General features: G+C 45.5%; 1 protein-coding gene across 3 annotated transcripts; it reads left to right on the top strand.

Moving 5' to 3' along the window:
* Positions 1-1,007: 1,007 nt before the first annotated feature.
* SAMD7 (sterile alpha motif domain containing 7) lies at positions 1,008-26,323 on the top strand. Of its 3 annotated transcripts, none has more exons than XM_084769379.1 (8): positions 1,008-1,478; positions 8,020-8,145; positions 10,479-10,603; positions 12,224-12,302; positions 12,935-13,548; positions 15,636-15,754; positions 19,440-19,550; positions 24,159-26,323. In XM_084769379.1, the coding sequence occupies exons 2-8, from the start codon at positions 8,060-8,062 to the stop codon at positions 24,351-24,353; spliced, it is 1,329 nt and encodes a 442-aa protein (XP_084625505.1). In that variant the 5' UTR covers positions 1,008-1,478; positions 8,020-8,059; the 3' UTR covers positions 24,354-26,323. The 3 variants fall into 3 exon arrangements, with proteins under 3 accessions (XP_084625505.1, XP_084625507.1, XP_084625506.1); XM_084769380.1 differs by lacking the exon at positions 1,008-1,478 and adding an exon at positions 3,693-3,736; XM_084769381.1 differs by lacking the exon at positions 8,020-8,145 and having other exon boundaries at positions 1,009-1,478.

Genomic DNA, 26,323 nt, shown 5'->3' with positions numbered 1-26,323 from the left:
TGTAATCCCAGAACTGAGGAAGTGGAGACAGACGCGCTCCTGAAGCTCACCCTGGCCAGTCAGCCTTGCCTGCTGGGTGAGTCCCAGGAAGTGAGACCTCATCTCAAAAATAAAGTGGACAAGGATGACTCGGGGAACAATACCTGAAGATGACCTTTGACCTCCACGCATATTTATTATTATGTGTACAATGTTCTACCTGGACGTGTGCCTCCCCACCAGAAAAGGGTACCAGATCTCATTATAGATGGTTGCGAGCCACTATGTGGGTGCTGGGAATTGAACTCAGGATCGCTGGAAGAGCAGCCAGTGCTCCTAACCTCTGAGCCGTCTCTCCAGCCCCTCCCCTACTACATTTTAAAAATAAAATAAAAGCAATTAGTTGTCTGGACTAGAAGAAGACTAGAATCTGGGCTAGAAGGAAGTATCTAAGTACTTTGTTCACACCACTCACTGCCTCCGTTTCTCACAGAGAGCTCTGGGTGGCTCTCCTGAGAGGAAGAGACCGTGCCACAGTGACTTATCCAGGTCACAGAGCTAATAAGTGCTGCAGCTCGCACTTGCCTGCGTCCTTTGTGTCCCCACAACCGAACACTGCTTCCTTCAGGAGCAGTGCCTATGGTAAGCGCAGTAGTTAATGTCAAATCCTGGTGTCAACGGTCTTCAAACTGGAAAACAAAGCATCATATGGACAAGAACTCCGCTTTTTATATTAAATTCTAATTCAGTGCTTTGGCTATGGCCAGCTTATATATTATAAACTACATTATAACCTGTGCTATGTTGTCAGAGCAAACTGTCTTGCCTTTGCTCAGCGGTTCCTGTGGCAGTGCATGAACCGCAGATGTTCTTTGTCAAGGCTGTCAACATGTCTGAAGCAAATGAACCGGGACATGCTTTACAATGTAACATCCTCTCTTCCCGTCGGAGTACCGACTCCCACCCAGCATGCGAAGGCTTTCCTCCCTGCCCGTGAGAAGGGCGGCAGCTTGTGCTTCTAGGACACTTTAAATCGTGCTGCTGTGCAGAAAACAACTTTCCAAGAGAACCGTTCCCGCTCGACGCCCGTTGGAAAACAAATGAGAAATAACTGTGTTACCGACCCGCAGATGTTTTCCTCGTCCGTGAAGTCCGTGAAACGGAACGGTATTGGATGAATGCCTGCAAAGCGTCTTAAAGGCTAAGGAAGGATTGTGCTAAAGGCTAAACTCTGAGACAGGTTTATGTACCCTGCCCTGCACTTTCCTCGGGGCTTAGCACCTTTCAGCCTATCTGTGGAGGATGCAGGCGGGAGCCTTGCTGTTGGGAAACAGAATTAAGCAACTTAGCTGAATTCGTATTTAAGGCAAGGTTTGCCTTCATTAAGACATTTTCAGAAAGAGCTGTCGGCGAGGGCTTCCGTGCCGCACACCCGAGAAGCTGCTCGCGGTCCCCAGGTCCGCACAAGGGCGCTGCCTGAACCAACCCTTAGAGAGGATGTAAGTACGCAAACCTTACAGCTCTGGTTCTTGATCCACTCAAACTAGCTACGCTTAGCGAAACGTTGCACACGAAAAACAAAAGGACATTGGATCCTAAAAACTGGTTAAGTATATAAATTCCACTGGGTTTGTACTAGCAGTCTGGCAGCTCAGGAGTAATGATTTAACTGAATTGGCCATTTCTGTCAAATAAACACTGCCTGGCTTTGTGTGGTTAAATGAAGGCAGGAGTAGACGGGGGTTTTTGGTTTGGCTTTTTAAAGTAAGATCATTTCAAAACTGATTTATAAGTTTAAGCGTTTTAACGCTTTCAAATAGATAATCTCCTCCCGTTCCTGCTACTTTTGTTTTGTTAGCATATGTTGTGTGTAATAGTAACGTTCACTGTGACCGTCTCACATATGTAAAGTCCTTGGAGCATGTTCAACACCCGTCACCCTCCCCAGTCTCTTCCCACTCTTGCTGAACCCTTCTTCCCAAACTGGCCCCCACCCCCACCCCCACCCCCACCCCCCATCTCCCCACCCCCCCTCTACTTCTGTGTCTTCTGTGTGAGCGAGACAAAGAGTTTAATTGGGGGTGCTTAGAGGAGCATGAATGAGGGGCTATGTACAGGAGGGGGGCCAGTTTGCCAGAGGCTGTACTGCTGAAGAAGATGTGTGCGCCCCTGTCCCGCTAATCCTGATTGCCTACAGATATGAGGGGAGCGTGTTCTTGCTTCATTGAGACAGTGTTGTGCTATGTGTTCTAGGATAGTCTCCAACGCATGACCTTCCTGCTTCTGATTCAAAGTTAGAGGTTTCAGGCATGTGCTGCCACACCCAGCTTTATATTATTTTAATGGCCTCCATTACTATAGTTAAGTACATTTTTTAAAATTATGCTGCGTGAAGCACAAACTATCAGATTAGAAATTTTTAAGAAAACCATACTACGGAGCAATCAGTGATAACCAAGAAGAAAATCTATGTCGATAACTCTGAATTCATTCTCAAACTAAAATACCTAATATTCAAGTCAACCATATGAATACTTTTATAATTTCACATTAGTATGCATACAAACTTACAAACACTGCACTTTGCTTCACGGAACCTAAATTATATTGAATCCAAGCAGAAAAATATAAAATTTCTACTTGGTTATTGATGATAAAGGTTTATCTTTTTTCATTTTAACTGTAATGGAGTTTGACAGTTCAAGAAGGCATGGATGTTTCTCATATGAAAGAGCTTTCTAGAGGGCAAAGAAGCAGAAGAGAAGGGAGCATAGGTGCAGCCATCTGTCTTCAGCATTCCCCAGGATCTGTGAGGTGAGATGCGCTCAGGAGAGTGCTGAAACACATGCTTCACGGAGGGGACCTAAGAGCCACGCTGGGTGTTTCGGTATTCGCTGCCCTTGGTGGTGGAGCTACTCATCACTACGATGATAAATTTTCTTCCTTTTTTTCTGTGCAGGGAATATCAAAGAAAAGAATTACTGTTATTTCAGATCACTTTTCAATCTAGTTGATTTCAGATCACTTTTCAATCTAGTTGATTTTGATTTTTAAAGTGAGTGTTAGTGATATAACTCAAATCAGTGGGAAATAAACTTCTAGGGGCTGAGGGGATGGTCCAGTCAATAAAGAGATGCTTTTTAAGCTTGAGGACATAAACTCAGGCCTCTGGCACACTGTAGTGGCATATGCTTGTAACCCTAGCACTGGTGGCAGAGTCATAAGGAACCCTGAAGCTCATTGGTTAACCATGTTGGCTTTGATGAAAGTCTCTGCCTCCAAAAAATAAGTGGAGAACAATCAAGAAAAATAGCACCCAACATCTTCGCGTGTGCGCACACACACCACATACACACAGCATACACATACACACCATATACTACACACACAGCATACATAGAACACACACAGAGCATGCACATACAGCACACCCATCACACACACACACACACACACACACACACACACACACACGCACACACACACAGAGCACTCATACTATATACACACACAAACACACGCACACAGTACACATACCACACACACACAGTCAGACTCAGGATGTGGGACCTCGAACCTCAGAGTTTAATGAACAATTACAGTTCAGTCAATGGAAGACATATACACTCAAATTGTGCACAGCAACTGGGCACTGAGCACCATTCAGTAAGAATCTGCTGATTTAGCAAGGGGTTGGCTCACAGAGTGCATGTCTTACCACTGCTGCCCTGATCAGTTGAGACAGAATTAGCACTAGGTAAGTCGTGTGTGTGCCTTGGGAGGGGTTTGTTGAGGGTAAGCGTCTGAAGGCAGGGCTTAAGGCATCTTCATCCTGCTAATGTGCTGGCCATCCAGGATTAGAGCCCTGGGTCAGGGAAATCCACCCAAGTGCAGACCTCAGCACACAGCACTCCCAGCTTGGAGATTAGCAGACACGCTCCGCTCCGCACTGAGACCCTACCTACCACCTGGTCTACAGCTCTGCTCAAGAGCTTCAGCCACCGCAGCAGTAACCTTGTTCACAGTCTGTCAACACATGTGCAGAAGAAAAGAGAATACCCCCCAAAACACAAAAGTTTTTTTTGTTTTTGTTGTTTTGTTTTGTTTTGTTTTGTTTTTCGAGACAGGGTTTCTCTGTGTAGCCTTGACTGTCCTGGACTCACTTTGTAGTTCCGGCTGGCCTCGAACTCACAGCGATCCACCTGCCTCTGCCTCCCGAGTGCTGGGATTAAAGGCGTGTACCACCACGCCTGGCTTTAAAAGTTTAATACATAAAAGCTCATAGGTTCAGCAGAGAGCTTAGCACCCTCCAAAGTGCTGGTTTGGGGACCACATGGATTTGAACTTTCCAATGTGTACCTTGAAAATGTTCTGGCTGCATCTGCTCTACCATATCACTTGATTTGGGGCAGTACAAGGATTCTATGAGATTGCATAGTGGTGGTTACAAGCCTTTATGTTTTTGCCACAACTCACAGAATAGGAACCAAGAGTGAACCCTACTGTATACTATGGACTTTGTTGGTTTGGACACATGATACAAGGAACGTCATGTTAGAAGACAATGCTTTTATTAGTATGCACTCTGGTGTGTGTGTGTGTGAGAGGGCACACAAACACTACAGTGCATTTGCAAAGGTCAGCAGAAAAACTTAGGGAATCAGGTACAGAAATACATTAGAAATAACCAGTCAGGAAGAACTTTAAGGCGGGCGTGGTGGTGCACGCCTTTAATCCCAGCACTTGGGAGGCAGAGGCAGGCGGATCGCTGTGAGTTCGAGGCCAGCCTGGTTTACAAAGCGAGTCCGGGACAGACAGGGCTGTTACACAGAGAAACTCTGTCTCAAAAAACAAACAAAAGAAAAGGAACTTTAAGAAGAGGGAGATGGCCAGCAGATCTGAACCCAGGACAGGCCTGCACAAACTGTTGCACCAACCAAGGACGTTGCATGCAGAGAACCTAGACCCATTCTCCACGCTTGCTGGGGGAGTGGGCACTGCCTCGGACAGGAACTCTGGTGCCCAAGATTTGATCACCTCCTCTTGGTGAGGAGGCCCTGTACACACTCAGAGGAAGGGGAAGCAGGCTATCCTGATGAGACCTGATAGGCTGTGGTCACATGGTGGGGAGGAGGTCCCCTTCTGTCAGAGGTCTAGGGAGAGGGGTATAGGGTGGGAAGATAAAAGCAAGAGGATTATAATCCGGATGTAATGTAAATAAATTATTTTAACATTTTTTTTTTTTAGTTAAAAAAGAGGGGAATGGAGGGATTTTTATGGGAGAAGGATCTATTTTCTTTCTTTTTTTTTTAATACATTTTTATTAATTTATACATATTACATCTCAGTTGTTAGCCCATCCCATGTATCCTCCCATTCCTCCCTTCCTCCCACTTCCCCCCTACTCCCCTCCCCTCCCCTAAGTCTGTGTCTGAGGTGGACCTCCTCCCCCTGAATATGCTCATACGGTATCAAGTCTCTCCTTGGTGACCTCTTATCTTTCCTCTGAGTGCCACCAGGCATCTCCGTCCAAGGGACATGTTCAAATATGGGGCACCAGAGTTTGTGTGAAAGTTAGATCTCCTTCTCCACTCAACAGTGGAGAATGTCCATCGGCTAGTCCGGGTAGGGGTTCAAGGTTTTTACTGCCTGTTTTTTCCTTGGCTGTTGCCACAGTTTGCGGAGGGCCCCAGGGCCCAGACTCGCCTATAGTTTTCCAGGACCCACTGGGTCCTTCCATTTCCTCTTTCTCCCAGGCTTCTCACACCTAAAGTTTCAATAGGATGTCCTCCCCTCTTACCCACTATTCTGGTAGGTACAGTTTTTCATGGGGACGTACACCTTGGACTAGTGTCTCGATATAAGTGAGTATATGAAGGATCTATTTTCAATTAAAAAATAAATAAACAAATGGCCGAAGCGAGTGATAGGTGACCCATACTTGAATTTCCCATATGATAGGATTTATATCTGAAAAAAATTAAAGAAGTGATAGCATCATTAAATGCTGTTACATTTTTACTTTTTAGACCATACAAATGAATCTGTGCATATTTTTTAAAATATGAAACCAAACTGACACACAAGAAAGAAAAGAATGAAAAAGAAATAAAACATGTCTCCATGGAAATCAGAGACTCTCTTAGCTTTCTTTACTTTTTTCTTGCATGATGGGCACTGAATCCAGGCCTCATACACAGTGGGGAACTCCCACTTGTTTCCTTTTTTTGTCTCAGATTTTTTTAAGATAACAATTGAGAGTGAAAGAGAAACAAAAATGACCTGTTTAATATTTAAAATTATTCCAAGGATAGTAACCGTGAATGAGAAACTGTCAGGCAGCAGCAAGCATCCCTCTAACCACAGCTCATCTGATCACTTGGTGCTGAAGGTACCATATGCTTACACGTGTTTATACATACATGAACATAATTTGGTCCCTTGTCCCAATTAAGCCGTCTCAGGCAATCAGCCCACATCCACCCTAATTAGATATCGTTTTATCTGTTAAGAGGATTCTCTCTCTTGGTGTTCTGCCTTAATCTTATCAACTATATAGGAATATTTCCCCCAAAGCCTGAACATATGGCAGGGTTTATACATTGCCACCTCTGGGAATAGCAAGCATGTAGCTAACTTGAAGGAAGCTGGTCTCCCTGGAATCTTAACAGGGCTGGCTGGTGCTGCTATTCTTGTGAGCCGGTGTAGACTGTGGAAGGTTGCGTTTATAAAACGGGTGCTACAGATATTAGCAGGCACTTCCTTCGAGGGCGCTTTTGTAGAATTGTATATTTGAAAGCTTGGTGTGGTTAATCTTTCCAGGTCTTGTGAAAGAGGTTACTGTAGGTGGTGGGGTTTTGGCTACTTAATTGGATTGTTTTGTTGTGTTTTGTTTTGTTTTGTTTTTCAAAACAAGGTTTCTCTGTGTAGCCTTGTAGGCCAGGCTGGCCTCGAACCCACAGCGATGCGCCTGCCTCTGCCTCCCGAGTGCTGGGATTAAAGGCGTGAGCCACCATGCCCAGCTCTTTATTGGGTTCTTCTATCTACTGTCCTTTTCCACCCTATGACCTTCCAACCTCCACACTAGGTAAGTGAGAAAGAAGGTTAGAAGGCAAGGGGCTTGTAGATTTCTTTAAACTACTTCCTGTCCCTCAGGGTTGAGTTCCTCCCGGCAAGTTTGACCTTTCCTGTCAGGATATTCAGTTTCTTATCTCCTTGGACACGACTTCTTGACAAACAACAAACTGCAACCTGCCAACACCAGCAAAGCCACATCAGCTGCAGGGGGAGCAGCAGCCTCTCCTCAGACCTCCTCTGGCCACTCTGGGATCTGGAATTTATCCCCTTTGAAAAAAAAGGTCCCAGAATTCCAAATGTCACACAAGCATAGAAACTATCTGCGGCTGGCAACAACACACCGCTGAGCACACAAGAGCACATGGCAAATCATGGTCTCCTGCTGTGAAGCGCAGCTGTGGACAATCTGAAGCCGCCCTATAACCCACACCTAAGATTAAAACAAAAATATATTCACATAACTGAGTTTTTAAAAAAAAACAACAACAACACAAAATTCTCAGCCGGGCGTGGTGGCACACACCTTTAATCCCAGCACTTGGGAGGCAGAGGCAGCCTGGTCTACAAAGTGAGTCCAGGACAGCCAAGGCTAACACAGAGAGACCCTGTCTTGAAAAACCAAAATTCTCATTACAGGTTGTCATTATGTTAAGAAGAATTCAAAATAATTCACAAAAGTGCAGGCACGAAGACCAGAGTTCAATCCCTAGAACCAACCAACATAAAAACAAAAACAAAGCCAAACCAGATATAATGGTGTGCGATTGTGATCCGGGCTCTGGGACAACAAAGGCAGGAGAATCCCTAAGCTTCCCTGGCTAGCCTCGGGTCCCCAAAACATCCACAGCTGACTGACCTTTGGCCTCCACACACTTTTCCTGAATGGCTGCACACACACATACACACAGAGCAAAGTATTTTCCAGTAGATTACTAGTTAATGTGCCTATCTGTTTCTTTTCAGAACTCTACCAGAGTTGAGAGCGCTGAGGACAAGACCAGTGATGTCTGTAAACCCTTTATTGGCAGCATCAGGACAGCAGAGGATCCCATTGGTCCCCTCACCATTTGGGCCTCCAGTTGTGGACAGGTATTTCTCTCCAATCTAACAGTCCAATCAGAAGAGAGAATAAATCATCACTAGAGTTTGGAGTGATGTTAACATTAGATGATAAAACAGCACTGGGGCCATCTCAGGGTACTATAACCCATGGTCATCTGCTGGTCTAACCTTAAGGCACTACTTTCCCTTTGAAGCTTGTTTGGCCTACTAACTCATTAAGTAATCACATTTACTTGGAATGTGATAGCCATTATCAAATGTAAAAACTGCTAGATTAGTTTTCGAAGGCTACTACAATAAAACACAGAGGACAGTTTGGTTTAAATAATATACATTCAGGGTGAGAGAGATGGCTCGGTGGTCAAAACCACTGGCTGCCCCCTTCCAGAGGACCAGGCTCATTTTCCCAGCATGGATATAGCAACCATCTGTAATTCCGGTCCCAGGGGGTCCAACACTGTCTTCTAGCCTTCCTGACTCCACACACACATGGGGCACAGACATACATCAGGCTAAAACGTCCATATACACTTTTTTTAAAGTAAAGATAAAAATAAAAAATATTTAGGTCTCAAGTTCTGGAAACTATTGTAGTCCAAGAATAGCCATACAAACTACTCAGACACTGATCTCAGTCAGATATTGATGGTTTATTGACCACATACCCCAAGACTGATTGTGATCAGGAGGAACACAGTGGACTGGGGACCCAAACTGTGACACCAAGTTGTTCTCAGAGTGAGCTTTTGAAGGAAAAAAAAAAAAAAGAATCAATTCTATTTCAGGCACATTGTGCCTAGGTAGCTAGACAAAGTATTTCAGCTGATCTTTAAGCTGATTGGCTGAAAGGTATAGGGTAGAGAAACTGGGGACTTCCTGGTTCCTTCTCCTGGGCTGGGATCTGGGGACCGTCCAGCTCCCAACTGTTCCCATGAGGAAGGAACACAGCAGGGTATTGTGGTTTCGCTCAAGCAGAACATACATTTATCATTAAGTAGGCCATACATTTATCATCTCTGTTATTACCCTATTCTGAGCAGCAAGTATTGAATTGTGCACTAGGGAAGACAAAATGGCTGTTCTTATGTTAGGTAGTAAGGCCTGGACATGTCTAGTCATGTCTCAGTGATGGTGGGCCTCAACAGAAACTCATGGTCCTGCCCAGTTAGTTTCCGGGGAGTCCTACTTCCCGGATTAGAGATGCCATCTCCTCACTGTGTCCTCACATGGCCTGTCCTCAGTATGCATATGCAGGGTACCCTCCATGTGCATCTGTGCGTGATCTCCAGACTCTGCTCCTCCTCTCAAAAGAGAACCAATCCTATCAGATTAAGACTCCACCTTAATAAGTCTGTAACCTCTGGACCCCCTGGCCTGCTTGTCACTAAATCATCCCTTCAATAGCAGTGAAATTCTAAGTATTTTGGTTGCACATTCTGGCAATATCCTACCTTCCCTTCTTTAGAATATTTTGACATTCTGTAGAGAAATAAAACCTGCTCTTTCCCCTTGTTCATGGAATGTGAACAACAAAATTGGACTCTGAAAGATTGTTGTAACTTGCGGGATAAGCAAGTTGCCCAGCGGGGTGGTCAAGCATTTATCCTAGATGGCCAATGCCACCAAAGAATCATGAAATAAGAACAGAGTGTGTGGCCAGAGCACAATGCCCATGGTAAATGCTCTGACCACGCATCACTTGAACGGGTCTTTCCCTGAGATAGCCCTAAGTTATTTTGCTTCCGGCAGCCTCGCCATGCTTTTCTATAGCCAGTGGGACTTAATTTTAGCGTTTCATTTGCAATGGAGTCCCAAGTGGGTATTAAAAATCCAGTACCTAAGGGAATCAGTTACTTTTGTGTTGCTGGGACCACAATACCTAATAGAAACAACTGGGGGTGGGGGGTGGGAAGGGTGATTATTTTGGCTCACATTTCCAGAGGGCTCTGTCAGTCACAGCACGGAAGACTTACTACAGCAGAACAATATCATGCTAGGTCAGAAAAGGAGGGTGCTGACCTTTCTCCCACGGGAAGCCACATCCACATCTTCTGACCTCAGTACCTCTCTCTCTCTCTCAGTTTTGGTTTTTGGTTTTTGACAGGTTTTTTGAGACAGAGTTTCACTGTGTAGCCTGTCTCTGCCTGCCTCTGCCTTCCCTAGTGCTGGGATTACAGGCATGCGCCACCGTGCCCGGCTCTCAGCAACCCTCTTGAAGTGCCCTCACGAACGTGTAAAAAAGCGTGCTTCTGTTCTAGATGATTATGAATCCAGTGAACTTTGATCATTACCCTAGGCAATAGACTCTCTCTGCAATTCCAGCCATACTCCACCTATTTCATGTCTCTCCTTCCTCCTAGGGATATGTTGTCTTCCAGTATTGCTCCAACTGACGCAAGCCAGTTTTGTGTTCCTTCCCAATTTGGATCGTCTGTTCTTCCGAATGCAACTATGCCAAACCCACTGTCGGGTCACTTCTATTCAGGTAGGAAGAGTGAGCACCCGGCACCAGTCTGTGGAGCTGTGTGTACGATTGGCTGCACTAAATGCTCACACTGAAGAACTGGGCCGTGGTTGAAGCCCTGCAGTTTGTGCACTCGCTCTCTCGGTTGAGCTTCTGGTGCTACCACTGTGTGGGCAGGGTGAGTCGCTGGGCTCCTCCAGGCATCATCAGTTCAATCACGACCAAGGGAAGACTTGCAGCATCACTGTTGGTCCTGTCTTCCATGTGAAGAACGGAGGCGCTTCAAAGGGAAGTGATCCGAGAGGTAGCGTCTTGGGAGTTTATGACTTAGGACGAGGGTACAGTATAGCTCCATTGCAGGACACCTGATTTGCATGCATGAGGACCTGGATTCAGTTCTAAGCACCCCAAACCAATGACACAGCACAGCGCATGGTCTCACAAGCTGTAGCAAGAAGCAGTTTTTATTCTGATTTTACTCTGGAGGTGTTTAATACAGGGTAGTTAGTAGTCATGGCTTATAATAATCTGTTCCATACCTAGAATTGCTGATGTCTACACCATAAAAATGATAAATATATGAAATGGTAGAGATATTAATTATCTTTTTTTGTTTGTTTGTTTTTCCAGACAGGGTTTCTCTGTGTAGCCTTGGCTGTCCTGGACTCACTTTGTAGACCAGGCTGGCCTTGAACTCACATTGATCCGCCTGCCTCTGCCTCCCGAGTGCTGGGATTAAAGGCGTGCGCCACCACGCCTGGCTAATTATCTTGATTTAACCATTCTTCCAACCTAAGCATGTAACAAAACATTGCTTTGTGCCTTAGAAGTGTAGATATTTAAAACAGGACAAGAACAGACAGGTCAAACTCTGGTTTTCAGATGTGGCAGCAAGCACTTTAATTTACGGAGACATCTTGGGGCCCAAGAAACATGATTTTAACAGGCCTTTGCCTTCCTTTTTTGTTGTTGTTTATTTGGTTTTGGGGTTTTTTGTTGTTGTTTGGTTGGTTGGTTTTGGTTTTTCTTTTTTTTTTTTTTTTGTTTTTCGAGACAGGGTTTCTCTGTGTAGCCCTGGCTGTCCTGGACTCACTTTGTAGTCCAGGCTGGCCTCGAACTCACAGCGATCCGCCTGCCTCTGCCTCCCAAGTGCTGGGATTAAAGGCGTGTGCCACCACGCCTGGCTGGTTTTGGTTTTTCAAGACAGGGTTTCTCTGTGTAGCCTTGGCTGTCCTGGACTTGCTTTGTAGACCAGGCTGCCCTTTAACTCACAGCGATCCACCTGCCTCTGCCTCCTGAGTGCTGGGATTAACAACGTGCGCCACCACACCCAGCTTCCTTGCCTTCCCTTTTGAAATATAATAGGAAAATGTCACTAGTCACAAGACTGACAATTCAGGGGGGAAAAAATGAAATGTTATCTGCTGTTAATCTAGTGTGTTTATTGGGTTCTCAGCAAAGAGTCTAGGATTCGTAGCAGCAATAATCTGATACGATACCCTTTCCCACATTCCATCCCAGCTTAGGGATTTCTGCAGATTCTGTTTTGAATTCTTTTATTATTTTCAAGTGAATGTTTATACTTCTAATTTGTTTGTGATGGTCTCTCTCTCTCTCTCTCTCTCTCTCTCTCCCTTCAAGGCTGGGGCATTTTACCACCTGAACCCATAAAGGCAGTGACCACAAGGAATGAGATGATTGAAAGACATCACGCTGCCAGGTAACTTAACAATATTGTTTGATTTGTCTTCTATTCATTCCATTGACCATTTGTTCATCAGAGTTTTTTTTTTAAGAAAATTAAATGAATACATATAAATATAATAGATATGTACATAATGGATATGATAAAGAAAACATTCCATCTATACACAGCACACACACACACATACACACACACACACACTGATCATTGACAGAAAGTATGTCAGGTATATTATAGAATAAATTATGCAACCATGTATGCAACATTTTAATAAAAAAAGGAAGATTAAAAAGCAGACAGTGGGACCTGGGGATTAAAAAGTTTAGTAAGGACACTTGCTCCATAAACTTGAGGACTTGAGGTCAGATTCTCAGCCTCTGCATCACAGCTGGGTATGATCACACAGGCTTTTAATCTCAGGGACAGAGGTGCTTGCTGCCAAGCCTGACAACATGAGTTTGGTCTCCAGCACCCACATAGTGGAAGGGGAAAGCCGACTTCCTCACATTGTCCTCTGACCTCAACAACGACGCAGGATGGCATGGGTGCACTCACACACAAAACAAATACATACATGTAAAAAAAAAAGTACACTTCTAATGATTGTCTGTCTAATGATGGTATAAACTATATTATTTTGTTTTTAGGGCAGAAATAGAAATGTATTCTCTTTACCAGCAACGGAGAATGGAAAGAGTTAATCCCAGGGGACTCTCTGGCCTAGGGATACCACTCTTTTATGGGTCCAGTTGCCTGGGTGGTCCCGCAGGCTTCCAAGGCAGGAACGCATTGCCTGCCAGCGATCTGCATTTGCACAGAAGCGCCCTCAGACACCTTCAGGGAAACCCTATTCTGCTAGCAACCAGACCACACTTTCCCGAGTGCTGGGGTCAGAAATACCGACTCAGGAGAGGTTCCGTGTACCAGAAGCCTCTAGAGAGTGACACTGAGGGTTTCAAAAGTCACGGAGAAGGAAAAAGCTCAGGCCAGATGCCCGCGGTGCCCTGTGAAGAGGAAGAGTGTATCAAGGATCCGGAAGTTGAAGTGGACAACCAGCCGCAGCAGCCAAGGGAAACGGATGAAAAGCCGACCACAGCCCTCACCAACCCTGGAGGCGGAGGCGAGCTCCAGCCAAACCAGAGAACGCCCTCTTCCCTGGAGGCAGGGCCGTGGGATGGTGGAAAGTCCTCTGAACAGAGCTGTGAAGGCTGCGGTGAAAAGAATGGGCTTTGCCTGCCAGTTTCCATACTGCCTCTGCCAGGTCCGTGTCTGGGCTCGGGGTCAGGTGCTCACTACCTCCAGGGTGACCCGTTCTTCCCCCCCACCCCCAGGGAAGTGTGACAACCATGATTATTTTGGTCTTTGTTCTCGTTTTCAGACCCTATGTCTATCTCTCTCTCCCCTCCATTTTTTATAAAGTACTTGTTTATTTTATGTGTGTGTGTGTGTGTATACACATTTTACGTGTATGGGTATATTGCCTGTACCTGTTTATTTTGTGTGTGTACGGGAATACACATTTTACATGTAGGGGTATAATGCCTGCATGTATCTATGTGTACCATGCATATATGTACAGTGCTCGCAGAGACCAGAAAAGAACACTGAATCCCCTGGAACTGGAGTTACAGGTGGTTGGGACCTGCCACGTGGGGGCTGGGATTCAAACCCAGGGCGTCTTAACTGCTGAAGCATTTCTCTGCTTCCTTCCACTTCCATTTTCTTTCTTTCTTTCTTTCTTTTTTTTTTTTTTTTTTTTTTTTTGTTTGTTTGTTTTGGTTTTTCGACACAGGGTTTCTCTGTGTAGTCTTGGCTGTCCTGGACTCACTTTGTAGACCAGGCTGGCCTCGAACTCACAGCGATCCGCCTGCCTCTGCCTCCCGAGTGCTGGGATTAAAGGCGTGCGCCACCACGCCTGGCTCCACTTCCATTTTCTTAATACTCTTTTAAATGACTTCTTCTTGAAGTCACTTTGTTATATCACTTCTCATCAGGCATATTAGAAACACTAGTTTCTGGATACTGCTGTACAAAAACCATTTGACACAGACTGAGAGGACATGTACAAGTATGAAGGTTTTTAACTAAAATCTTAATTTAATTAATTGTAAGTTTCTTTAACACGAACTAGAGACCTTTTTCTTTTAAAGTATAAATTCTATCTCCCCAGTTTCCAAGTGTAGAAAAAAAACAACAGCAACAAAAGCTCAGGCGTTCAGTCTTACAAGTGTGATGGTGCTACAGAGGAAACCCCATATTGGATAGCTCCCTAGAACTTGTTTAGGAAAAAAAAAATTTAAAACACTGAGATTAGACCTGGCCCTAATTGTTGCTGCTTCCTTTTCCTTACTGGGATAAAACAGTGTGAGCAGAAGTAACTTAAGAGAAGAAAGCCAAGTCGGGCATGATGGCGCACGCCTATAATCCCAGCACTTGGGAGGCAGAGGCAGGTAGATCGCCTTGAGTTTGAGGCCAGCCTGGTCTACAAAGTGAGTCTAGGACAGCCAAGGCTACACAGAGAAACCCTGTCTCAAAAAAACAAAAGACAACAACAAAAAAAAAAAAGAGAGAGAGAGAAGAAAGCCTATTCAGTTTACAGTTTAGGTCACAGGGCAACACCCAGGGAAGCCAAAGTAAGAACTCAAGGCAGGAGCTGCCTGCTCTTCCACACAGCATCGCCTCTGAGGAGGGAGTCCACTCCACAACTAAAGAAATGCATCAGGGACCTTGAAGGATACTGTTTGCTGTCTGCAGGAAGGTTTATATTCACTAGCTTTCTTATGTGGTTCAAGGTCACCTGCCTAGGGGGTGGCAACGCCCACAGTGGCTGGGCCCTCCCACATTAATTAGTGATCAGGACAGTTCCCGCACCCCAGCCCTTCCTGCCCCGCACACTAAGCTGATTTAGTCAACGCTTCTTCCATTGAGATTCCTTCTGTGTAAACCTAACAGTGAACTAGGGCACTGCTGTGGCCACCATACCAACCGCTCCCCTATGGAGTCCTTGACTCATGTGCACATCATGATGGCCTCAAGAGACCACATAAACGTGGCATTGCAGCATTAGCATGGAAAACAGTTCACAGCGCTTTTCTATGAGCACGTCCGAGATCACAGAGCAAATCTGGAACCCCTCTGCTCACTTACGGCAACAGCACTGGAGAGGCACTAAGAGAGGAACAGAAACCACTTGCCAGTGAGTCAGAGGCTTCAGGGAGTTCAAAAACCGACCTATATAAATGGAGCACCCCATGGTGACAAAGATGTTAAATGCAAATCTGCACTCTAAGCTTCTCCTTCTGAGTGGAAAGTTGATACCACGTGGTAATTTTTTTTTCCATGTTACAGGAGCACACGAGCTGGCGGCACTTCCGGAAACGCGTTCTCTGGCTGATATTCAGAAGTGGACAGTCGAAGACGTGCATAACTTCATCAGGAGCCTCCCAGGCTGCTCAGACTATGCCCAGGTAACTCCATAGTTTTCGCAATAATTATGAAAGGTTGAAACTATTTAACGCACAATGAGCTTTGTCAAATTTGTGCCTTGCCCCTGGAAAGGGTGTCTACTAAAATCCCCATTTTATGGCACTGACTCTCACTGCAGTGGTGTCTATGACTGGTGACACGGGTGTCAGAGAAGGCAGGGGACACCATAGGTTAGCTTTATTATCTGTCCTGCCCAGGCTTATCAGAAGGTGAGTCAGAGGCTAAATATCCAGAAGTAATGAGAAATATTTGCTACAGTACCTAAATAACAGAAATATGTACTTAGTCCTGAAATGGACAATAGGGTCTAGCAAGATGGCTCGGTATACAAAAAGCTCACTGTAAAAGTGTAAATGCCTGAGTGTGGCTCTCCAGTGCACATAAAACCAGATGCAGTAGTGCACATCTGTAATCCAGTGTGCCTAAGGTGAGACAAGGGAACCCCAGACACACTTGAGCCAGCTACCCTGGCATATGCATCAAGACCCTGTCAAGGACAAACACCAGGCATTGCCCTCTGACCTCTACACATGTGTTGCACAGTATGTACTTCACATTCACACACATGAATATATACATGCACACGGGGGGGGGGGGGGAGAGAGAGAGAGAAAGAGAGAGAGAGAGAGAGAGAGAGAGAGAGAGAGAGAGAGAGAGAGAGAGAGCACCAGCGCCGGGGTTTGGGGATGAAAACAGTGGAGCTTGCTGACAGCCAGACTAGTCTACGTGTCAAGTTACAGGCAAGTGAGAGACCCTGTCTCAAAAAAACCCAAAGCAGATGGTATCAGAGAAACCGCATCCAGGGGTGTCTTCAGGCACACACCCGAGCAAACACAAAACCAAGGAACGAAGAATGGTGGTATATATTGGTAATCTCAGCACTTGAGAGGCTGAGGCAAGAAGAGAATGAATTTGTGGGCACCTTGAGCTACATAGTGAGGCTTTGCCTCAACAAACAAAGGAAGAAGACAAGACAACAAACAAAGGAAGAAGACATAGCCTTGTTCCTGCAGCAGCATTACACGTACTCTGTCCTTTGCATTAGCTGCCCCTTGTGGGTAGACAGAATCATATAAACACCACACCTCCAACATTGCTGGCTCACTGTCACCAGCAGGCATCAGTAGCCCAAGAAATTCTACCTCTTCATTCTAGAAGTTTCTCAAATGCATTTAGGATGGCCACAGTTGGAAGTCTTCTCCCTTTGAGCTACTGCAGGTGACATCAACTGCAAGACCCAGCTGCCCTGGAAGCACTCACTGCTGCTTTCTGAGGAATGACTACAGAAAAAAGGAGGTGCCAGATCATTCTGGGTACACAGGACTGTTTCACACACAGTTCGCACAGAGAACTTTACCACAAATGTCTCCTTGACTTTTATTCACAGCTCTATACTTTGATTTTTTTTTTTAATTTCTTGGGACTGGGATTGGTCAGCTCCGTACCCACTGCCCTTTCCTGTATAGTCCTCCTCCCCCAATCCCTTCCCAGCCTTGAGCAAATGAAGTTTTAAAAACATATCTAGTGAAGCCAGGCACAGTGGCACATGCCTTTAATCCCAGCACTTGGGAGGCAAAGGTAGATGGATCTCTGTGAGTTCGAGGCCAGCCTGGTCTACAAAGCGAGTCCAGGACAGCCAAGGCTACACAGAGAATCCCTGACTTGAAAAAACGAAACCAAAACAACAACAACAAAGCATATCTAGTGTCAGGTGTGACATCAACACCTTGGATCTCTACACTGGGGAGTTGAGGCAGACGGACTTTGAGTTCAAAGCCAGACTCAGCTACGTAGTAGGACCCCCTCCCCATCTGAAACAAACAACAGAACCTTGAGAAAAGCAAAGGGTTAAATTCTTTAAGTCATAAACACTTTGTCAATGCTTTGCTACTTCACACTTTATTGTAGCTCGTTCTTGTTATATTCTATATGAAAGAAACTTTATCAAAGACAAAAGGAATAAAAGAAATGGAGATACAGTGAAAATATTGGTGGCTTAGCTGTTTAGAAATGACCAGGAGCTGGAGAGATGGCTCAGAGGTTAAGAGCACTGACTGCTCCTCCAGAGGTCCTGAGTTCAATTCCCAGCAACCACATGGTGGCTCACAACCATCTGTGGGCACTGTGATCTGGTGCCCTCTTCTGGCCTGCAGGTGTATGTGCAGGCAAAGAACTGTATACATAATAAAAAAACAAATCTTAAAAAAAAAAAAAAAGAAAAGAAATGACCAGGAAACACTTCAACACTTTGCTCCAAGTAAATGTCTAGTTCAATGAACTTAGCAGATAAAATATTCACCTCTAAAAATATCTGAAATTGCTAAAAAAAAAAAAAATTGCACGTTTATCATAGACATGGCCCAGTCTGCACGACGAGAAGGGCAGCCCAGGCCTACCATGTGCAAAGCACTGTGTTCAATGCCCAGAGCCACATAAACACTAGCATAGGGCTGGAGAGATGGCTCAGAGGTTAAGAGCAGTGACTGCTCATCCAGAGGTCCTGAGTTCAATTCCCAGCAACCACATGGTGGCTCATAACCATCTACAATGTAATCTGATGCCCTCTTCTGGCTTGCAGGTGTACATGCAGACAACTGTATATACAAAAAAAAAAAAAAAACCCACTAGCATAGTGGCACAAGCCTTTAATTCCACTGGATCAGAGAGTATCCTTGACTATGCAGGCAGTTGTGAGGCCAGACTGGGCCAAGTGGGACTGCCTGTCACAAAGGAAACAAAGCAAGGCACAGCACAAAGGAGAGGTTGAGACTAAAGAAGGGTTCTCACTGTGAACTCCTACCATAGGAGGGAGGGACGGAGGGAGGAACAGAGGGAGGGAGGGAGGGCCACAGCACACAAGCCGAGATCAGCCCCTCTTGTATGAATCAGCAAAGTAGGAAGTATCCAATTTTAGGTCCATTGTTCAGGTCTACAGGGAACGCTACCTCCTGCTTTCCTTTATTCTTTCTAAACTGGATGGTTGTCTGAAAACGAAGGAGAGCCCTGGAAGGTCTCAAATCTGAGGAGGGCGGAGAAGAACTGCAGCGGAAGCTCAGAAGTGAGCGCAGAAGGCTTGCGAGGCAGGTTGCAGTGGGACATTATGAAGCTAGACCGTGACAGATGGGCACATTTCTTCATATCCACTTCTTCACCTCCTGGAAACTCTAACCATCAGCAGCATCATGGCAGCGACTAGAGCCAGAGCAGGCCCTGCTGGAAAGACCCAATGGACAAGCCTTACCCATGCCCTTTCCTGCCCTTTCCCCATACACTTAACGCACCGGTCATAGGCGCTGCATCTGCCTACACGAGGGAGTGTCTGCGGGGGCTCTTGCCACGCTCCCTTTACTCCACCATTTCCCCACTGTTCACCCAGTGGATGCGAGCAACACACAGCCATGGGGCTGCATAGTAAATAAGACACAGATGCTGCCCTCGGAGGATTAGCCCAGGCTGGAGTGAGTCCAATAGGCAGAACTACAGAGGACGATAACATGGCGCTGGAGCCCAGACTGGTTTCAGCAGCTACACAAAGGTTTCCGTAGCTCCGGTGTCACCTTCAAACTGGCTTATATATGCAAATAATCCTACCAAACTATCTGCATAGGAAACTCGGACTTGCTGCAAGACTCAGCAACCAGGCTAAGGCTTTTTTTGTCTCTTCAGGTATTTAAGGATCATGCAATTGATGGAGAAACACTGCCCCTTCTCACGGAGCAGCATCTTCGAGGCACCATGGGGCTGAAACTGGGGCCAGCACTAAAAATCCAGTCTCAGGTATGGTGACTGTACACAATTATATATATTAGTGTGTGTGTGTGTGTGTGTGTGTGTGTGTGTGTGTGTATGTATATATATGTGTGTGTGTGTGTGTGTGTATAGCAATGATGACAAGCCCAAGAGAAATGAGTTAGCTAATAGTGCTGTGATATTAATATATAGAATACTTATTTAATCTTCTCCTTTTCATTTTTTACCCCCTCTGTAACCAGGGATGTGATAGAAGTTAGGAAACCTAAAAGCACTTCTTGAGGGTGGTACACATGTCCAGATGGGGCAGGAGGCGATAGGTGGCTGTGTGCTGGACAGTAGTTAGCAGTTCTGTCTCTTTATAAAGAAAAACAGACCCTGATTTGTCACACTCATAGTGTCAATGGCTGCCACTGTAACTGACAAATCCCTAATGTCTCTGGATACAGAATTGGGAAGTGACACATGAGAACACCTCATTTCGGAGGCCTACACCATATCTAACAGGCATACTGTATCTCAGGTATAAATAGCCCTGAGAACACAGATAGCAATAAACAATAATGATAAACAAACTAGATTTAAAGCAAAAGGCAGTGGGCTCTAAATATTTATTTCTTTCTCTTTGCAAATTATACATGCAATATAATTTACTTAATTTTAGGCCTATTTAAATTTGTTTTTGTTTTGTTTTGTTGATTTTTTTTGTTGGTGGTTTTTGTTTTGGTTTTCATTTTTTGAGACGTCTCTGTAGCCTTGGCTGTCCTAGACTTGCTTTGTAGACCAGGCTGGCCTCAAACTTACAACCATCCACCTGCCTCTGCCTCCAGAGTGCTAGGATTAAAGGGGTACACCATCACACCCGGCTTATTTAAGTTTTAATGATGGCATGTTTTAACAACCTGCTTGCAAACTTCCTAAAAAGTAAAAAAAAAAAAAAAAAAAGGGATAATTGCCTCTTGAGAGCCTGTAGGCCAACTCCAGCACTGTTGATGGGCACTGGATGGCCTCACTGCCATATTACAGCCTCTCCTCCTTCTCCCTGCTTCTCCCCTCCAAGGCGGAGTTCGTCACACAGCAGGGAAAGGGCTTGTCTCATCCCTGAGACCATCATGTCTCTCTCCTGCTACAAAGCCTAGAGTAGCTCCCCAGTTTCTTCAGAGTCAAAGAGAACGGCCATAGCGTTTATGTTCCTGGCCAGCACTTCCGTCAGCTGGCCTCATCTTCCGCTGCCCACCAGCAGCACCTCTAGGCCTCAGCTCACTTGCTCCCGGTGACTCCCTGAGAGCTGCAGACAGACACACTCTCTGCGGGAGCGCCTAAGGTCCTCACTCTTTGCTCACTCATCTTTTGGGGGAGGTGTGTTTCTTAATTCTTTTAGTGGTGGTGGTTCAGGCTTTGTTTGATTTTGAGACAGGCTCTCATTTCAGTGTCCCAGGCTAGCATCAAAGTCACAGCAAATCTTCTGCCTCAGCCTGCCAAGTGCTGGGATCACGGGCCAGAGCTACCATGCCTAGTGCTTACCTTCATCTTTGCCCAATTATGCCTCACTGAGGCTGGATCTCCTCACCCCATGTAAAACCGCACCCTATGGGCTGGAGAGATGGCTCAGAGGTTAAGAGCACTGGCTGTTCTGCTGTTCTTCCAAGGGTCCTGAGTTCAATTCCCAGAAACCACATGGTGGCTCACAACCATCTATAATGTGATCTAATGCCCTCTTCTGGCCAGCAGGCATGCATGCAGACAGAGCACTGTTTACATAATAAATAAATAAATCTTTATTTAAAAAAAAAAAACAATGCACCCTACCCAGACCTCACACATACTGTTTATGTCTCTTTCCTGCTCTTTTCTCTTCATAACACTTATGACCCAACCAAAAATATAATCTATCTATTCATTATGTCCAGGGTTAGTTGTTATTTTCATCTGGCCCCACTAGGATGCAATTTTCATGAGAGAAGGAATCTTTATTCTTTTGTGGGCTTACAGCACACAAGTTCCATAAAAGATCAATGTTTTGGTTTTTGTTCTTGTTTTTCTTTTTGTTTTTGTTTTTTTAAGAGTGACCTTACAAAGCGAGTCCAGGACAGCCAAGGCTTCATGGAGAGACCCTGTTATCTCAAGAGAAAAAAAAAAAAAAAGAGTGACCTGTCTTAAATGAGACAAAGAAACAAAAAGCAATTATTTTGTCGCCAGATTTATACAAGACTGTACCTGTTTGCCAGATCAAGGCTAGAACTGCAGATTGCCAGAAATACTTCTTTCAAGGCTAGAACTGCAGAATGTCCTTTCACGGCCAGAAAGACACCTTGGTCGGTAAAGTCTCAGCAGTCATGGGAAAGCAGAAAAGCTGTACCTGGTGACAAGGGCCTGTAATCCCAGCACTGCAAACACACAGGGTTACTGCAGCACATGGCTGCCTGGCCTTACCAAATCAGCTGCAGCTTCAGTGAGAGATTTTTTACAAAAAAACACACAAACAAAAATGATGGAAAGCAATAGAAGAAGATAGTCAATGTGAATTTCTGGCCTCTTATGTACCCGTCATGCACATAAACATGCATACACATACATATACTACACAGAGAGAGAGAGAGAGAGAGGGAGGGAGGGAGAGAGAGGGAGGGAGAGGGAGGGAGGGAGAGCACTCGGAAAAAAAGAAACATCATTATCATTTTGTTTAAAACTTTTAGGATTTGGAAATTCTTTATTTTTAATTTTATGTGAATAGGTGTTACTTCCGCATGTATGTCTACGCACCACGTATGTGCCTGGTGCCCATGGGAACCAGAAGAGGGCGTCAGATCTCCTGGAACTGGAGTTAGAGACGCTTGGGCGCTGCTCGTGTGGGTGCTGGGAATTGGATTCGGACCCTCTGGGGGAGAATGAGTGCTCTAAGCCACCGAGGCAGCTCTTCAGCCCAGAAATTACTCAGCAGAGCATGGTGGCACCCACCTGTAATCCCAGGACTTAGGACACAGAGACAAAAAGACAGCAGGCTCAAAGCCAGCCACAAAATAGAAAAGAAACAGAGTGTTTCTATTGCCAACAACTCAGCCTTTAACGACTTCTCCAGTATTCTGTTGCAGGTTTCTTTCTTTCTTTCTTTTCAACCTTTTTGTTTTAGAATAATTTTAGAAGTAGTAGAGTTGGGCCAGGCGGTGGTCATGTGCCTTAATCCCAGCACTTGGGAATCTGAGGCAGGAGGATCATTGTGAGTTCTAGGCCAGCCTGGTCTACAAAGCAAGTCCAGGACAGCCAAGGGCTACACAGACAAACCAGGTCTTGGGGGGGAAAAAAAGACAGAAAGTTTACCCTGTTCTTTCCAGTGTTAACATAACATCTTATGTAACCGGATACATTTGTCAAAACTAAGAACATTGTTACTATATAAAACTATTTTTAAGTGATTTCTTTTTCTTTATTGAGGATACTGTCTCTCTCCGCATATTTCCAAAGACAGCTCCACAGGTCAGCTCTGTTTGACTTTGATTTGCTTCTGGCTTCCCATGTGAGCGCTTCTCCTCACTAACAGCCAGTGGACCCCAGGTGCCATCTGCCAGCAAGACCAGACTGCTAGGGAAGGCCCAGGTACTGGCAGCTGTCAGTCACAGAAGACAGGCATGGAGTCCTTGTCACTGGGAAGTGAAGTAGCTGAGTTGGAAGGCTGTGGTTAACACTTGGGAGTTCAGAGGCCAAACAAGCAGAAAACTGCATTTGAATAAGATAGGAAGGTTTGGGTATCCAAGTAGGACATTGAGGGCAATCCCCGTGGTAGAGAAGGACATGATGGCGAGAAAAGACTCCTCCCATGCCAGGACAGAAACCTAGGAGATGGATCTGAGTTAGGCATGCAATGGAAAGAGTGGAACGGATGGATGGATGGATGGATGGATGTTTGTATGTATGTGCAGAGCACTGGCAGCTTTGGATTTTGAATCATGCAGCTGTGGCCTGGTTTCCATCCAAGGCCAAGTTTATTCCAGCAAGGGCAACAGGACCCCAGAGGAAGAGCCCAGTGGTTACCATCAAAGCCCCAAGTCCTGGAGCAGCCTCATGTATGCTGGTGACCAGCCATGTGCTAGAGGTATTTGAGGAACTGTGGCCTGGCCCAGAGGAAGCCCTGGCTAGCTTGTAGCGGTGATGTAGCAGAGTGGAAAGGTAGGATAGACCTCAAATGAAATTGACACAGGGCCAGATGGGCCCTGGCAGAACCAGAGGATATATGGAGATTTGGAACTACTAGATAACCAGATTTACAGCTGCAAACATCGCCTGATTCTGTTTTGCTTTTTTTTTTTTTTTTTTTTTTTTTTTTTTGGTTTTTCTCTGTGTAGCCTTGGCTGTCCTGGATTTGCTTTGTAGACCAGGCTGGCATCGAACTCACAGCAATCCGCCTGCCTCTGCCTCCTGAGTGCTAGGATTAAAGGCGTGTGCCACCACCGCCCAGCCATCACCTGATTCTGAAAGACAGAAAGGGCCTACCATACATTAGAAGTGTGACCTACATCTATATAGATGCTCCATATCTGAAGCTACCTCAGCTTCCTTGCCCCTCCCCCACCATGGTTAATGCAGGGTTATCAAAAGAGTTCACAGGCTTAATTACTATAATTATTTTTGTCTTTAAAGGTATCTCAGCATGTGGGAAATGCTTTCTGTAAAAAAATTCCTTCAGTTCCCACCCATCCGAGGCAAGCATTTGATCAGCCAGCAGACACGCCCCCTCTTTTGGATATTAATTCCTGGAGTGACGGTTTCAGTGTTCCTGGTTCCCAGGATATAATGATTCCTAAAAGGACTGAGCAAGAGAGTATGAGAAACTAAAAAAAAAAAAATTCTCAAAGCCACATAAGTCACTCGAGGTTTTCTAGAGTTGCAGATGTTACCAGCGAGAACTTCCTGGGACCAGGTAGGGGACAAGGAGAGTGAGACTGTGTTCATGAAGCATGGAAGACCCTCACCCAACAGCCTTCCTGCCAAGCTGAAGTGACCCACGCACAAAGGTTCTGGACAGTTTCCCTTAGAAGAAAACACCCGCGGGGAGGAAAATTTACAAACATCTTGCAAGCTACAGCCTGGTACTTCTGTGAGGGAAAACTCTGAAGAAGCCGAGGGCACAGACTGAAAAGGAATTCCTTCTCACCTCTTCCATCGCCCACCCTGACAGAGATGCAGGCTCTGCTCCGAAGAGGCAGAGAGGAGCTGAGCACAGCCTGCCGCCCTGTCTCATGGCAGCAGCGTCTACCCGGCAGTGGACGCTAGGACGGTGAAGTTAAAATGTACTGGAGGGGCGGGGACCAGTTGTCTGTATGCAGCAGGTTGGAAGGGGGGGGGAGGGGGGAGGGCAAGAGGGAGGTGATGAATAAGGTGGCTTTGTAGGCTCCATATGGAGTCCCAGCCCTACATCTTAACATTTGACAGAACGGCTCTAAAAGGACTCAAAGAAAAACGGCAACCGTTCGATCAAAGAGGGGACTGGGTGGTAGGCAGAGGGGAAGGTCTTATTTTGAGCGTTCTGAATTGAAAACCATGAGGATGTGTGTCTATTTTTAAAATTCACTGTTCCAGTGAACAAGCCCCTAACAGGAAGCCCTTCCGGTAGCCCGCAGTCCCATTGTGTCACGTGCTTGCCCTTCTGAGCTCTCCCCCTTAGAGTGCGCTAGACAGAAGAGTTCTGGCAGCGACCACGGCTGTGGCTGCGGTTTCCGTCGCCCAACAGCCCTGGCCAGAGAGCCCCACTTGACTAACCTTGACAGTGGACAGCCTGGAGGCCGCCAACAGCCTCGGGTCATTCATGCCTATAGAAGTGCCCAAGTCTTGGCCCACAGCCTGATGTCCGGCTCACGAGATCCTGGCCAGGCTCACTGCCAAGGCCCTGCTTGGTGTCTGACCACAGAACACAGACCACAGCACAAACGTGACTGCCTTCTGGAGCCCTTTCACAGCCGTAGAGAACTTAAACACATATTTAACTTACCAACGCAAAGAGCACATGGCTGACTCGGTTGTTGTTTCATCCGGAAAGCCAACTTCCAAAGCCCTTTTCCCCAGAGTTCTTCTGATATAGTTGAGTTCTGCTGATTTGGGGGTGTTTTTTTGTTTGTTTGTTTGGTTGGTTGGTTGGCTGGTTTTTTTGGTTTTTGGGAGGGGGGTTGACAACAAATAATTTTCTTTTTTCTGGTATAAAACTAATTTATGCCATTTGTGTGTACATGTGGGCATTAGTGTGGGTTTGGGCAAACAGATATGGAGGAATTCAGTCGAGGACAACGGACACATGTGATGTGAATAGAAAGGAGAGGGAGGGCTCGGGGACAGGAAAACGGAATGGAGAATCAACAAAAATAGTCTTTGTTTGGAAATCTTATTATCAAACCTAATACTTTGTGTGTTAATGTTAAAATAATTTTTAAAAGCCCTTCATACCATCAAATATACTTGTAAATTTCTAGCTTAGTCTCTTGATCGAGTTGCTGAGGGTCAGTCAGAAAGCAGACGATCAGGCAGGGCTTGGTGGCACTCCCCTGTAATCCCAAGCACTCAGGAGGCAGAGGCAGGTGGATCTCTGTGAGTTCAAGGCCAGCCTGGTCTACAAAGTGAATCCATGACAGCCAAGGCTACACTGAGAAACCCTGTCTGGAAAACCAAAACAAAAAATAAACAGGAACAAAGAAAGAAAGAAACCAGAACATCCCACAAATTTCAAATTTTTATTAATTTTTCTTATGATGGCATAAGCTGGTGGATAACATGTTTTGGGGTCTTGGGGTTTTGATTAAAAGTAACTTGCAAAA

The sequence above is a fragment of the Acomys minous genome, assembly GCF_964271855.1.
Source record: "Acomys minous genome assembly, chromosome: 19".
NCBI classification, from domain to species: Eukaryota; Metazoa; Chordata; class Mammalia; order Rodentia; family Muridae; genus Acomys; species Acomys minous.
The sequence above is the reverse complement of the archived record's forward strand: the minus strand, read 5'-3'. Positions and strand labels throughout refer to the sequence as shown.

Coding starts and splice junctions, on each gene's coding strand:
- SAMD7 (XM_084769379.1), top strand. CDS start 8,060: ATGTCTGTAAACCCTTTATTGGCAGCATCAGGACAGCAGAGGATCCCA. Junction 10,604..12,223: donor GTCGGGTCACTTCTATTCAG/GTAGGAAGAGTG, acceptor TCTCCCTTCAAG/GCTGGGGCATTTTACCACCT. Junction 12,303..12,934: donor GAAAGACATCACGCTGCCAG/GTAACTTAACAA, acceptor TTTTGTTTTTAG/GGCAGAAATAGAAATGTATT.